This window comes from Cynocephalus volans, chromosome 11 (genome assembly GCF_027409185.1).
Source record: "Cynocephalus volans isolate mCynVol1 chromosome 11, mCynVol1.pri, whole genome shotgun sequence".
Classification (NCBI taxonomy): domain Eukaryota; kingdom Metazoa; phylum Chordata; class Mammalia; order Dermoptera; family Cynocephalidae; genus Cynocephalus; species Cynocephalus volans.
The window spans coordinates 99,828,530-99,842,020 of NC_084470.1; the positions used below are offsets into that span (position 1 = coordinate 99,828,530).

The 13,491-nt window shown below is 46.0% G+C and overlaps 1 protein-coding gene across 2 annotated transcripts in view; it reads right to left on the reverse strand.

The window, feature by feature from the left end:
• The window catches only part of CNIH3 (cornichon family AMPA receptor auxiliary protein 3), a 128,404-nt gene that overhangs the window by 7,074 nt on the left and 107,839 nt on the right, over window positions 1-13,491 (reverse strand). For both annotated transcript variants that reach the window (XM_063115452.1, XM_063115451.1), the window contains one exon: window positions 2,664-2,776. In XM_063115452.1, coding sequence (XP_062971522.1) covers window positions 2,664-2,776 — 113 coding nt within the window. The remainder of the gene's footprint in view (window positions 1-2,663; window positions 2,777-13,491) is intronic.

Genomic DNA, 13,491 nt, shown 5'->3' on the forward strand with positions numbered 1-13,491 from the left:
AACCCTAAATGGATTTCATCCTCAGTACTCCACCCTCCAAACCATTCTTCACAATGCTGCCAGTGTCACCATCCTAAAAATCAGATCAGGAAATGCCATTTTCCTCCTCCAAAGCTACTGATAGTTTCCCATTCCCTACAGAAAAAATTAATTCCAACTTCCTCATCAAATTGTTTCAGGCCCTTCATCTCAGATTCACAGTGGTTTGTCAACCCCATCTCTTCTTATTTCCCTCCACTTACATCCAAACACACTGAACAGTTACTGTTCCCCAAACACACCAAGTGCTCTCTTCCTCTGGGCCTTTGCATATGCTAGTCCCTCAACCTGCAATGTGCTTTTCCAGATTTTCCAGTGTCTAATTTAAGTGCTTCTTTCTCTATACTTGTATGTCTGTTAGGAGTATATCTCCCTCTGCCATTAGGATATACATTCCTTGAGAGTAAGGATTATATTTTACATTCATCTTGGAATCCCCCACAATGCCTGGCATATAGAATATTCTGCATGTTTCCTAAACGAAGCAGTAAATGCTCCAGACCTGAATAAATATAGGCTATATTCTATGGTAAAATGACAATGATGAGATGTTTGGAGGAACTAAAGTTCTGGGAGCAAGGGTGGGCAATTTATCTGCACAATTATATTCTCCACAACTTTGGTATTCCCTCACTCCTGCCTCCTATATCCATATGTTGGCTATATTTTACAAAAAGCCCAAATCACATGATCCAACACATGGTAACAGCAGAGAATAGAATCCTTGAAATCAGAAATGACCCAGAAAATCAAGCCCATCTGGTAGGTGCTTTTTTTAAAATTAAGATATAATTTACATACCATAAAATTTGCCCTTTTAGAAACTCAAATCAAAACCACAATGAGATATCATCTCACCCTGGTTAGAATGGATATTATCAAAAAGACAAAAAACAACAAATTCTGGGGAGTATGAAGAGAAAGGGGAACTCTTATACACTGTTGGTGGGACTGTAAATTAGTGCGGCCATTGTGGAAAACAGTATGGAAGTTCCTCAGACAACTATAGACAGAATTACCATATGACCTAGTAATCCCACTACTGGGTATATATTCAGAGGAATAGAAATCTTCAACTTGTTAGCTGAAGGGACACCTGCACTCCCATGTTTATCACAGCTCTATTCACAATAGCCAACGTATGGAACCAACCTACAGTGTCCATCAGTGGATGACTGAATAAAGAAAATGTGGTATATATGTACAATGGAATACTACTGAACCATAAAGAAGAATGAAATTCTGCCATTTGCGCCAACATAGACAAACTTGGAGGACATTATGCTAAGTGAAATAAGCCAGGCACAGGAAGAAAAATACTGTATGGTCTTACTAATAAGGGGGAGCTTAAAAAGTAGGTCTTTCTTATAGAAGTAGAGAGTAGAATAGTGATTACTAGAGATTGGTAAAGGGAGTGGGAGGGGAGCACAGGGAGAAAGTGGCCAATGGATGCAAAATAGCAGCTAGATGGGAAGAATAAGATCTACTGTTCTATCGTGCTATCAGAAGACTATACTTAACAACAGCTTATTGTATAATTTCAAATAGCTAGTAGAGAGGATTTTGAATGCTCCCAACACTGAGGAGTGACAAATGTTTGAGCTGATGGATATGTTAATTACCTTGATATGATCTTTGCACACTGTGTAAATGTACCCAAATATCACTTTGTACCCCATAAATACATACAATTATCATGGGTCAATTAAGAAAAAATAAATTTAAAAAAAAAAAAGAAGAAGTCAGAGACAGAAGTATATTAGAAGTTACCAGAAACTGAGAAGAAGAACTAAAGGGAAGTTATTACTTAATGGGTACAGAATTTATGTTTAAGATGATGAAAAGGTTTTGGGGATAGATAGAGGTGATGTAAGTAAATGCATGAAATTGTATGCTTAAAAATGGTTAAAATGGCAAATCTTAGATATATTTAACCACAAAAATAAATTTAAAAAAATAAAATTCCTTCTAAGGTATACAATTCAGAGGTTTTCAGTATATTCATATAGCTGTGTAATCATCACCACTACCTAATTTCAGAACGTTTTCATCACCCCAAAAAGAAATCCCTGCACCCATTATATTAGCAGTCACTGCCCATTCCCGCTCCCTCCCAGCCCCTGGCAACCATTCATTTACTTTCTGTTTCTGAAGATTTGCCTAATCTGGACATTCACATAAATGGAATCATACTATGTGATGTTTTGTGTCTGGCTTCTTTCACTTATATTTTCTTCAAGGTTTATCCATGCTGTCGCATGTATCAGTACCTCATTTATTTTTATTGCCAAATAATACTCTGTTGCATGGATATACCACATTTACTTTATCTGTTCATCAGTTGATAGGCATTTGGGTTGTTTCCACCTTGGGACTATTGTGAATAATGCTGTAGCTGCTCTTAATACTGACCTACAGGGTTGGGGTTGTGGTTAATGGAGCCAACGAGACGGGCCTTCCCTTACTGGACTTGCTTCCTAAGAGCAGCTTGGGAAGGGGCTTTGGAGAGAAGGCCTCCGAAAGGAAGGCACTAGGTGGCTGATCTATCTGGGGGACAGTGTCACTGAACATCAGGCTGCTCAGGCCAAAAAGAGGGAGGATAGAACAGTCCCAGGCAGACTTACCGCCAGAAGTGATAGAAAAGTAGAGGGACATTTAGCCCCAGGGTGAGCCACTCTTGAGCACACAGGAACATGACGCAGAAGAGGCTGTGAATGGAGTATTCTGGCAGCACCAGCTGAAGAGGGAGCAGAGACACAGGCTTGGGTTAGAAGGAAGAAAAGACACTCCCACTTCTATGGGATTTCTGCCTGGATGTACCTCTCACTTGCTGGTGATGCAAAGGCCCTCCCTGCACAGCAGAGTCACTCACCCAGGACTGAGATCCATTTCTGGCAAGTTCTCCTCTTCATGGTACTAGAGCCATGTTTTATACCTGATACCAAATGCACACAGACCCTCAGCATCCTACTTACTAGCATACTGTACTTCCTCCTGGGGGTCATCCCATGGATGAAGCTGGTCCAGCCCACATGGAATCTGACCCACAGCAGGACCACTAGGAGAAATAGGGCTTCTAGTGATTCTATAAGTGCCCTACTCTTGTTTTTCTAGCTTCTGTGTATCCTCCTGTAGTAATTCACAAACCTAACATAGATATTTTTATTTCAAATATAGGAGGGTAAGGAAAAAATTAAGGAACAGTATTTTGCTTGATGATGGGTGGATCAAGAGGAACCCAGGAGAAAGCACAAGCAGTGATGGTAAAGAGGGACAGTGTAGCCTCTGAGGGGAGGAGGAGGAAGCCAGCTTGGACCAGGAAGGGCCAGGTGGTGGGAGATGACCAGTAGGAAGACTAAGCTTCCCACCGCCAACCCAGCCACACAGGTGTAGATGGGTAAAAAGGGCTTAAAATCATTAAGAACCTCCTCCCAAGGATGTTTACATTTTAACAGAAATCAAAGGTGTAAGCTAAAGGGTGATTGTAAGGGAAAAATTTGGTCCCTAGGCCAGTATAAGGAAAGCTACAGATAGCTGGGTAAGATGGTGCATTTGCATATCTATCTAGGGAGATATATACATATTTACAAATATGCTTATTTATATGTATATATACAGAAACATGAGTGTATGTGTGCGTGTATACATACATACTCTGTGTATTGTTCAGAACATTATGAATACTTTTGTCTTCCCATCAAAACCTTTCTAACCAACCTTCAAGGCCCATTTCCAATGCCAAATCTTCAAAGAGAAGCTCTGCCCACTCTCCTCTGTGCCTCTGAGCCCCACAGCATGCTGTCTGACCCTCTCCTAGGGGGACTTTCCATAATCTACCCATTATGGAGCCATTATCCTCCTCCCACCTCCCAACACACACAGATGTACTTCACTATTCTGTAATCCATCTTGGCCAAGGTTGATTCTTTTCTCATCTCCATTTGCAAAGTGCTTTGCATGGTGCCTAGCACTTAGGATAGACTTAACAAATATTTGATAAAATGAATTGAACTGACCAAATGTGTATACTTGCAGCATGGCTGGCTGGCATTAGGGATGCAGCCTGAGGTCACAAATCAAGATTTCTCTGGGTGAAGAGCATACTGCCTCAAACTGTTCCATGTGGGTATGGAACATGACTTTGATCTCTCGCTTTAGTCAGATAAGCAGATGCAGAGGGAGAAACAGATATGCACACATTAAAAATTAATACATGCATGGGAACATGTGTAAGAAATGCATTTTGTGATTAAGGGGCATTTTCATTCTTGAAGTCTGGTGTGGAGTGACTTCTCAGACAGTAACCCTGGAACCACAGAGAAAGAACAGTAATCCAGAGGAAGTGACCCTCAGTGGGTGAGCAGGCACAGCCAGCCCCTGTGAATCTCAACCACCTGTTGGGAGCGGGCTGTCCCTATCATTTCTCCTGCAGGATCACGGAGCTGTGCTTACCACCCCCATCTGCACCCAGCCAAGGCATGCCCTTCTTCATCCCATCCAAAGAGCAAGCCCACATTCTCAGAGCTGGGAGTGCCAGCCCTGGGAGGCAGCAGCCATGAGCTCTGCTATGCACATCTCTACAGTTTTTAATCATCAGTTTGAGCCACTTATGCCAAGGTAATTAGCATATCTAAAGACAGCCACCCTGAGCCTGAATCATCCATTATAGTTCCATCTCCAATTCCAGTGGCAGATCTCTCACTGATTACAGTTTGGATTTCAGGTCCTACTATTAATCGCCACTGCTTCTTCTCTCTTCAGGGCTTGATTTATAATAGAAGTTGCAACCATCCGAGCAGGGAGGATTCATTACTGTCCCCATGCTGAAGAAAACTGCTTAATGGAGGCCAGCTGGTCCCAAAGGTCTCCAACCTTTTGAGGGTGGAAAAAAAGCTAAAGAATTCATCCTGCTGTCTGGGGTACTTCTCCCAATTGCCTTTACTCTCTGGGGCACTGAATGGGATCCTTACAAGTGGGAGAGACACCTCTAATTAATCCAGGGAGACCTTTAGGAGCAACGGTGCCCTTTTCATACACACTCGGGTCCTCACCTACTTCCCCAAGGTATTCCTTGCCATGAGGACATGAACGATGTAGGAAACCTATTCCTTCTAGACTGAATAGAAACCAGCTGCGCCAGCTGCTCCAGCTGCACGAGGCTGCACTGTGGCCATTACTGCTGCCCTCCACTCGCTCCCAGGACTCAGCCTTTTGGAATGCCATAAGGTCACATTTCCCAGATCTCAGTTGCTGGGTGGGGCCAATGGGCTATGAGCAGAACAGGTGTCAAGAGAAGGCTGTAGCATTTACTGGCCAGTACAAAGTCCTCCAGAGTCTATTTCTTTTCCATCTGACACAGCAAAGGCACTTAGGGTGGTAGGCACTCCATCATCCTGAAACCACAAGTAAGGAGAGAGGCCCCCTAGGCAATCCGTGATGGAGTTCGAGCACAAGCAAGCTACTTGTTGTTTTAAGCTACTGAGAGGTGAGAATCACTTCTTGCCATAGCATAATTTACCCTATCTTGTCTTATACAGTCAGCAGGACCCTAAATGAGTAATTGACAGGAAAAGCAAAGCCATGTTTTTCCCTCCTTATCCATCCATCCAGCGCTTTCTTTAACAGTCCATTGAGACTGACATGACCTGGTTCCCTGTCACTGGACATGCCGCCAGGCAGGTGTAGTGCTTCTTCATTGTGTGGGCAGTGGGACTCCATGTTCCCTCCCAACTCGGAGAGTATCCAATTGCTCTATAGAGATCATCCCTGAATCTACCAGACAAAATACGGAAACACTGATTGAAGCACTAAACACAGCCCCATGAGCCTGAGTCATCCCCTGACATGGGAAAACATTTTTTTTTCATAAGACAAGCTGTTAGATGGTGCCAATCTCACTTTTTCATTCAGCAAGTGGAGAAACTGTTTTGTACAGGCCATAGTCTACTGAATTCCCACATCTTATTATGCTCTGCTTTCTACAGTTATAAACACTAAATAAGTGGTCTCAATATATATATAGGTACTGTGGGATTGCTGAAAAGATTGCAATTCATCCCAGCCGGGGGGGATCATGGAAAGCTTTGTGATCAAGGCAGAATCAAGGGAAGTTGGAAAAGATGAGTAAAACCTAACAATGTGTGAAAACCAAAGTTCAGCATTCCAGAAGTGGAACAATGAGAGCAAAAACAGAGAGACAGAAGTCACTGGCCCAGGGTGGCTTCTTCACAAGTCCACCTAAAAGGGCCACTTATTTAATGGCATTAAGGCCAGGCCTGATACCAGGTAGGGCCTGGGTAAATGTTCGTTACATCCCACCTGTCCTGACTTCCTGCCCAGATTCTAGTAGTTGACTTCCTGGCAAGCATTTCCCTGTGGCTATTCCACAACCACTTTGTGCTGAAAACTCACACTCCTTCCAGTATGTGCAATCCTTATCTCCTAAATGTCCAGTTTCTTCTAACAGTCATCTCTGGTTCCTCTTTCTCGTCGGTCTCCACGAGTCTGTTTTCATATCCAGCTGCTTGTCTTTGCTTCTCTCTTTTTATTTCTACTGCCCCTCCTGATCTGGGCCCTTGTGCCTCCTCCCAAGTCTAGTATAAGAAACTTCTAGCAGGTTCTGTTCCTGTACCCATGCTCCCTATAACAGAGCAGCCGCCTCTTCTCCCTTGTATCTGCCATGCTCAGCTCAGCTTTATCCACAACCTTGTTTTTCCAGGAATTTTAATGTATTTTATTTTTTGTGTTCAAAATATTTCATTTCTATTCATGTATCCTCTCATTCATTCATGTTTCCCATTCATTTGCTGCTTTGTCCCACAAATGATTGCAGCAGACTGGTAACCTTTACATATTGTGGGAGAATAGTGTAATGATGTTCCAACTTCTGTCTTATGTTCAAGGCTGTGGTGGAGAAGGGCATCAGGGGCAGAAGGAGAGACTCTTGGTACCCCCAGAGGGAGAAGAACTGGAGAGGGGATGATTGGAGTTGAAGGAAGGAATGATGTTCTCTGGGGGAGAAGGGGATTCCCTAAGAGTAGAGGAGGGGCAGCCAACAGCCCTAGTGTTGAAGATCTGTCTGCCCCCGGCCCCCACCATGCATCCTAGGCGGACAGGATTTCTGAGGGGTTGATATAAGAATGCCTGGGACCAAACACACTAAGAGTCACAGCCACAGAAGCCACAAGGAAGATACTGGGCCTGAGTTTAATGTGAAGAGAGTGGAAGCTATGAGACTCAGAATCTCCCCCATCTCTGAATGGATCCTGTACACTCAGACAACAAGCTTTTCAGCTATAATCATGTTGAGCTAAAAATATTAGTTCAATCTCTCAAAAGTATTATATAAACTCCTACCAGTTACATAATGATCAACTGTGTGTTAATGAGAAAAACAGCCAACCATACTGGACCTTATTTTCCTTATCTGTGAAATGCCAAACTTACTAGCAAGGGACACAGGATGCGTTATGAATGACGGTGCTCTCAAAAGTTAAGCAGCACTGAACAAAGGAAGATACCACTATTGTGATGAATGTGATCATTATTATTATTAATAATCATATACCAGCTAATTACCATTCTCGGGTAGATAACCTTACCCTAAAAGTCAGTGAAATGGCCCAGAACCAAATTTGGTTTCTTGATTTTCAGTCCAGTCTTCTCTGACCCCCATGATTAAATGAAGCTGCCAGCTTCCCCAAGTAGGAAGAGAAGCTAAGGGCTGTTTTAACAGCCTGCTTCTCAAAGCATAAAAACCCCAGTCCTTGCCTATTTTCAACAGCAATCAACCAGTTCCCTGGGTGTCTGCCCTAAGACTCATCTGCCCCGTGAGCCAAAGAGTATAAAGAAAAAGAAAAGGATAATGTCTGTTTTATTTGATTTCCCAGCACATTCTAACCTGGCCCTAAAACAGATGATCCCTTCTGGGATGAACATGATGAAGGCAACTTTCTCATAAGTATGCAGCCTGGAGATCTGTTCTCCATTTGTTCCCGAATGAATAATCAGCTCCTGAGTTAGGGGATGGCAAGAAGGAGGGAAGCATGGCAATGCTTGGGAAACCAGGATTTTGCTAAACCACAAGACTACGAGAAAAACACCCCCAAGCACAGTCAGGAAACCTCCTTCTGAGCCCCTCTGCTCTAAGGAGACCACTTCTCTTTAATTAGTCAGGGTGAAGATCGCTCTGACAGAGCCTGCACCAGCCTGGGCACCACCCACTTTGGCCCTGCCATGAACACCCTCACATCTAGGACCTGGGGATGGCTCCACTTGAGTGCTGCCTATTTGATGACGCTGGCATGTTAAAATTTTTGACTCCCTAGAATTTGCACCAATATTTATCTAATATTGTTAAGTGGTGAGCTGATGTCTCTGGTACATAAGCAACTTAGCATAGAATGACCCAGGCTACATTAGTAATTTTAAAAGTCACCATTGACTGTGGTGTGGCTCAGAGCCTTTCACTGCCAGCAGCTCTCCTAAATACCTGAGCCAAGTACTGTTTTGACCTTTGCTGTCCATGGCCAGAGTCAGACTCTCACAGCTGACCCCAGAGGTGATTAGGCCAGTCTTCAAGGGAAACCAGTCGCCAATCATTTTCCCCATGGGCCTGTTCCTGTGCACCAGGCACACAAAAGAAAATAAGGTGTAGAAGACAAAAGAAGGGGTTGCCTTCCTGAGTGACCCAGGACCTGAAGATGGAAGAACTTTCCTCCTGGCCCAGGGATGCCCAGTGATTAGCGAGGGCCCAGAGGTGGGGCAGGGGAGTCACAGGGTGCTGTTTCCAGCCCCAGAGGGCATCCTCTCCAGTCCTCCAACCCATGTGGCCTCCAGTGTCTCCCCACTCTTTCCCTCGCCTACCCTCCCTGAGCACATTTAAATCCACACTGTACAAGTTTCTGCTATTTCTTGGTATCCACTTGGACTCATTTCCACCTCTGCACAGGAGGAAAAGGCCCAGGGAGAGAAGGTGGGGGGCAAAACCCACACCCCCGCTGCCCACCACTCCTGGCTACCTAGTGTGTGGTGGCTCAATTCAAGCTCAGCCCAGAGGGACCTGGCCATGCACTGACTCATATTCCCTACCCAGTCACAGCCTCCTCCCCCTGCCCTCTTGGACTGCTCTGGGCTCCACTCCTGCCCTACTCACAGCCCTAGGAGCTGCCTGACCCTTCCTGAACTCACTGCTCCTCGGGGACCAGCTTCCAGCCTGACTGACATTGACTGGCTCAGGCACCTCTAGTCCCACTGCCATCTCCCTCGGGCCCCTCACTGCAAGCTGTGCTATGCTTCAGAGACACCCACCAACCATCCTGCATAAATTTCCCAGGCTATCCACAGGGGAAATTGTCCCACTTTATCCAAGAGGAAAAGCGTGCATGCACACACCATGAGGAAGAAGGTTCTTTCCATCTGAGCTCACAGGGGCTCCAGGTTTGCTGCTGAAGAAGAAAACCAGGGAAAGAAGCAACAGGATGGGCTTAGCTCCCTGCTGGGCAGCCTGGCTCTGCCCCACTCCTCTGCCTCCAGCCTGTTTCTTTAAGTTCACCACACCTAGCAGTGGTATCAGACCTTACAGTACTCCAGTCACCTGGAGGTTTTGCTAAAACACAGGTTGCTGGGCCCCACCCCTAGAGTTTCAGATTCAGGAGGTCTAGGTGGGGCCTGAGAGCCTGCCTTCCTAACAAGTTCCCAGGGTAGCCACTGAGAATGCTGCTCCTCAAAGTGTGGTCCTGGGACCAACATCACCTCAGTGTGTGCAGAATTTTGGCTCTACCCCAGACTACTGAATCAGAATCTGCATTTTAACAAGATCCCCGGGTGATTTATATGCATATTAAAGTTTGAGAAGTGTCTGCTCAACACTGATTCCCAAAATAGAGTCCACCAGCCACTAGCATCAGAACCACCTGGGGCATTTGTTAAAAACATAGATTTCTGAGTTGCACCCCAGACTCCGAAGACACTAAGATAGACTCTCTGGGCCAGGAATCTGCATTATTCAGAAACACCCCAGGTGATTTTGTTGAACATTTAAGCTGAGATCCAAAGGCTGAAGGTTTGAAGGGCACAAGAGGCAAATGCTTGTTTTTTGAAGACCCTGGGTCCCAGGCCTCACCCCCAACCCTCCCTCAGTGTCCTGTGCACACCAGCCCTGCAGCTAACTACTGCTCACAGTGCTCAAGTCTGAGCAGACCACACTGGCATCAAGATCCAGTGTCTCTGCTCCCTCTGGCCTAGCAATCACCACGTGGGAGAACACCCAGGAGGTTCCCCTAAGTACTATGGCCAGGGTCATGAGTCTTGGAGGGTTGGCTTTGGCATCTTCCTGGGATGGAGGCAACCTCTTTGCATCCTCCCACCTCCAGAATCCCCCCCTCTAGTTCCCGCCATAGTCTGCCTGCCCTCCATAGGCTACCTCTCCCTTCAGCCTCACGAGCTCCATCCACCTGTCTCTGGCCTTCCTGGTGTCTCAATGGACAATTTCTAAATCTGGGAAATGGACAACTGGTCAAGATGGCAGAAGAGACGGTCCCAAGCATCACTCTCTCCCACAAATCAACCAATATATCAACTATAAAAAAGCAACGACAGACAAGCTGGGGGTGCTAGAGCTCAGGGGAAGAGGAGGAGAGACCTATGGAGTGCATAAAGCCCAGAGAAGCCACAATGAGAGAAAGAAAAAAACCTCTCAGACCATTTTGAGTCCTGGCCACTTCTAGGCTGGAGCTGCTGAGCACGTGGAGCAGAAGCCAGCAAAAGCTGCAACTGTGCCCTTCAGATAAAGGTGCTTGGAGGTGGCAGGGGAGAAGAGAGCCTTGGTGGCCCCCAGGCCAGCAAGACCACTAATAGGGTTCCCATGGACCCACATAGGAGCAAGGAGCCATAACAACTGGAAAGAAAAAGGAGCCACTCAAGCTGGTGAGTCATCGCAAGGAATCAGAGCATAGCCCATCCCATGGGAAGTGTTTGCAGCATGGGCGGTGGGGGAAACAGGCCCACTGGGAGAACACTGGGGCACAGCAAGGACAGCAGATCTGTCCCCCAATCAGTGCAGGACCACTCAGAGGAGACTGGTCAGGAATATAGAACTACATGAGGTGCAGTTTGATGAAAAGACTCAGGCCCAGACTAGAGTTTCTATACAACCCAGGTGCACTGGATCTCTCGAGAGCCGGAAGTACCTATAAAGTCAACCATTAAAACCTGAGCTGCACGAAAAGCCTTCCCCAGGGAATCAGCAGCAAAGCAGCAATTTAGCTCAACCACAGAGCTCAAGTACTGTTCCCCACAGGAAGTGTCCCTATTTTAGAAGTAAGCAATGGACAACAAATTAGTTCCAGCACAGAGTTTAAGTGGTGGGAACATCAAATAATCCAACACAGAACTGAAAGAAAAAAACAAAGTACTCTCAACCAGAGACAAAGTTTCATATTAACTAGTAATGGTCTCATTTCACCAAAGAACACCTATAACATCTAGAAGGACCGGAAGTCCCCTGGGCTACCAAGCCAGAAAGGGGGAAGGGCCAGGGGCCTCAGCAATGCCCCCCCCTCTGACAACCCCAACCAATCCCAAAGGTGGGGGATGAGGGCCTCGGCCTCGCCCCCCAACACACGCAGCCAGCCCAGCGGCAAACACCAAGCTGCCACAGAAAACATCCTAGGCTCCCCCAGGTGGGGCAATGGGGGGCCTTGAGCCTCAGCCATGGGCCCCCAACACATGCAGCCAGCCCAGCGGTGACCACCAAGCTGCCGCAGGAAGCAACCTGGGCTCTCCTGACCTGTGGCAGTGGGGGGCTGAGGGACTCGGCCATGTCCCTGCAACACACACAGCCAGCCCAGCAATGACCACCAAGCCACAGCAAGAAGGGCCCCAGGTTCCCAAGCTGGGATGGCAGGGGACAAGGGCTTTTGCTACACCTCCCTGACATCTGCACCCAGCCCAGCAATGACCAAGCCACCACTGGAAGCCTCCTGGTCTCCCCTGTGGGAATGAGGGGGGTGCCACTGGCCTCAATCCCGCCCGTCCTCCTTCCTCCTTCTTTCATCCCATTTCCATCCCCCTCCCCTCTCCCCCCACAACTGCTCCACAACAACATCCTAGAATGTAAAAAATAATATTAATAAAATTACATTAAAATATATATATATAAATATATAAATATATATACGCACACACACACACACATATATATATAAAAATATATATGGGACATAAATGGTCCCTTTTAGGACCAAACTTTTGGATTCTGACCTTGCTCTTCCCACTCCTTCAGCCTGTCTTTTGTAATTGTTTTAATGCAGCATCAAGAATCACTCGAATTTCAAAAGCCTCTCTGCCAATTGCTTTACACACTTGTTAAATTACTGAACTACTTAAGAGCCCACTCAAGGAGGAGATGAGAATAAAAGCACTTGCAAACAATGCCATGTTTTTAAAGAGACAAAATTCTCCTGCTACTTGCTGGTGACTTCTGAATCTTAAATTAACACCTGTAGTTACCCATTCCTTTTTTTCTTTTCTTTAAGCCAGGGATGAAGAGAGTAGGAATCATGATCAGAATACAGAAAGTGATCAAGCAAAGGTTCAGACTGAGAGGAGAGGCACTCACCGAAGGGAATGTTCCAGAATGAGGAAGGCAGAGGCGTTAAAGGTATAGAAAGCCTTGTTCCAGTGCTAAAAAGCCTCACTTCAGCAAATGGTTATTATAAGCACTTACTAGGTAGTGAAGGCAAAGCAGTGTAGCTAAGAGAGACCACAATGTAAACGACTACTTAGGCCATAGATTCTATAAACAACAAAAATGGAAACTGAAGTACAAACACTGGCAACACATAAGCACCATGATGCAGGAGGAAAGGAGAGAAAAAAACCACTTATCCTGAATGAGGAATTGAAGGAGGGCCCCTCGGAGGAGTAAGATTTAAAAGACAAGCCGAACTGTGGAAGGCAGAGCATGGAGGCAAAGCGCTCCCCAGGGACACTCAGTGCTGTGCTTTCATTGAAGTGTCTGAGACGGTCACTTTTGTCCTTATGTCCTGGAAGGAAAATCTCTGTTCCATCATGTGGGCCATCACCTACAAATCTTCTGCAGAAACAACATGGAGACTGGAATCCTTTATGCCAGCCACTTTTTAAACCTGGAGACTTCCAGGGAATAGTCGTGATGATTTCACCTGACCAGAAAGACCATGGTGAAAGGAAGGGATTAAGGCAGAAACAAGTTATCCTCCACCTTCAGTCATTTAGCACATGGAAGGTGACAATAAGTCTTGACTCCAGACTTGCCTTCCTAGAGTGAGCCAGTGAACTGAGGCTCAGCTGCTCACCCTGCCCTCCTCTCAGCTGTGCCCTTTGGATGAAGTTGCTTGGAGGGGGTAGGGGAGAAGAGGGCCTTGGTGGCCCCCAGTCCAGCAAGACTATTGACAGGGTTCCCATGGACAA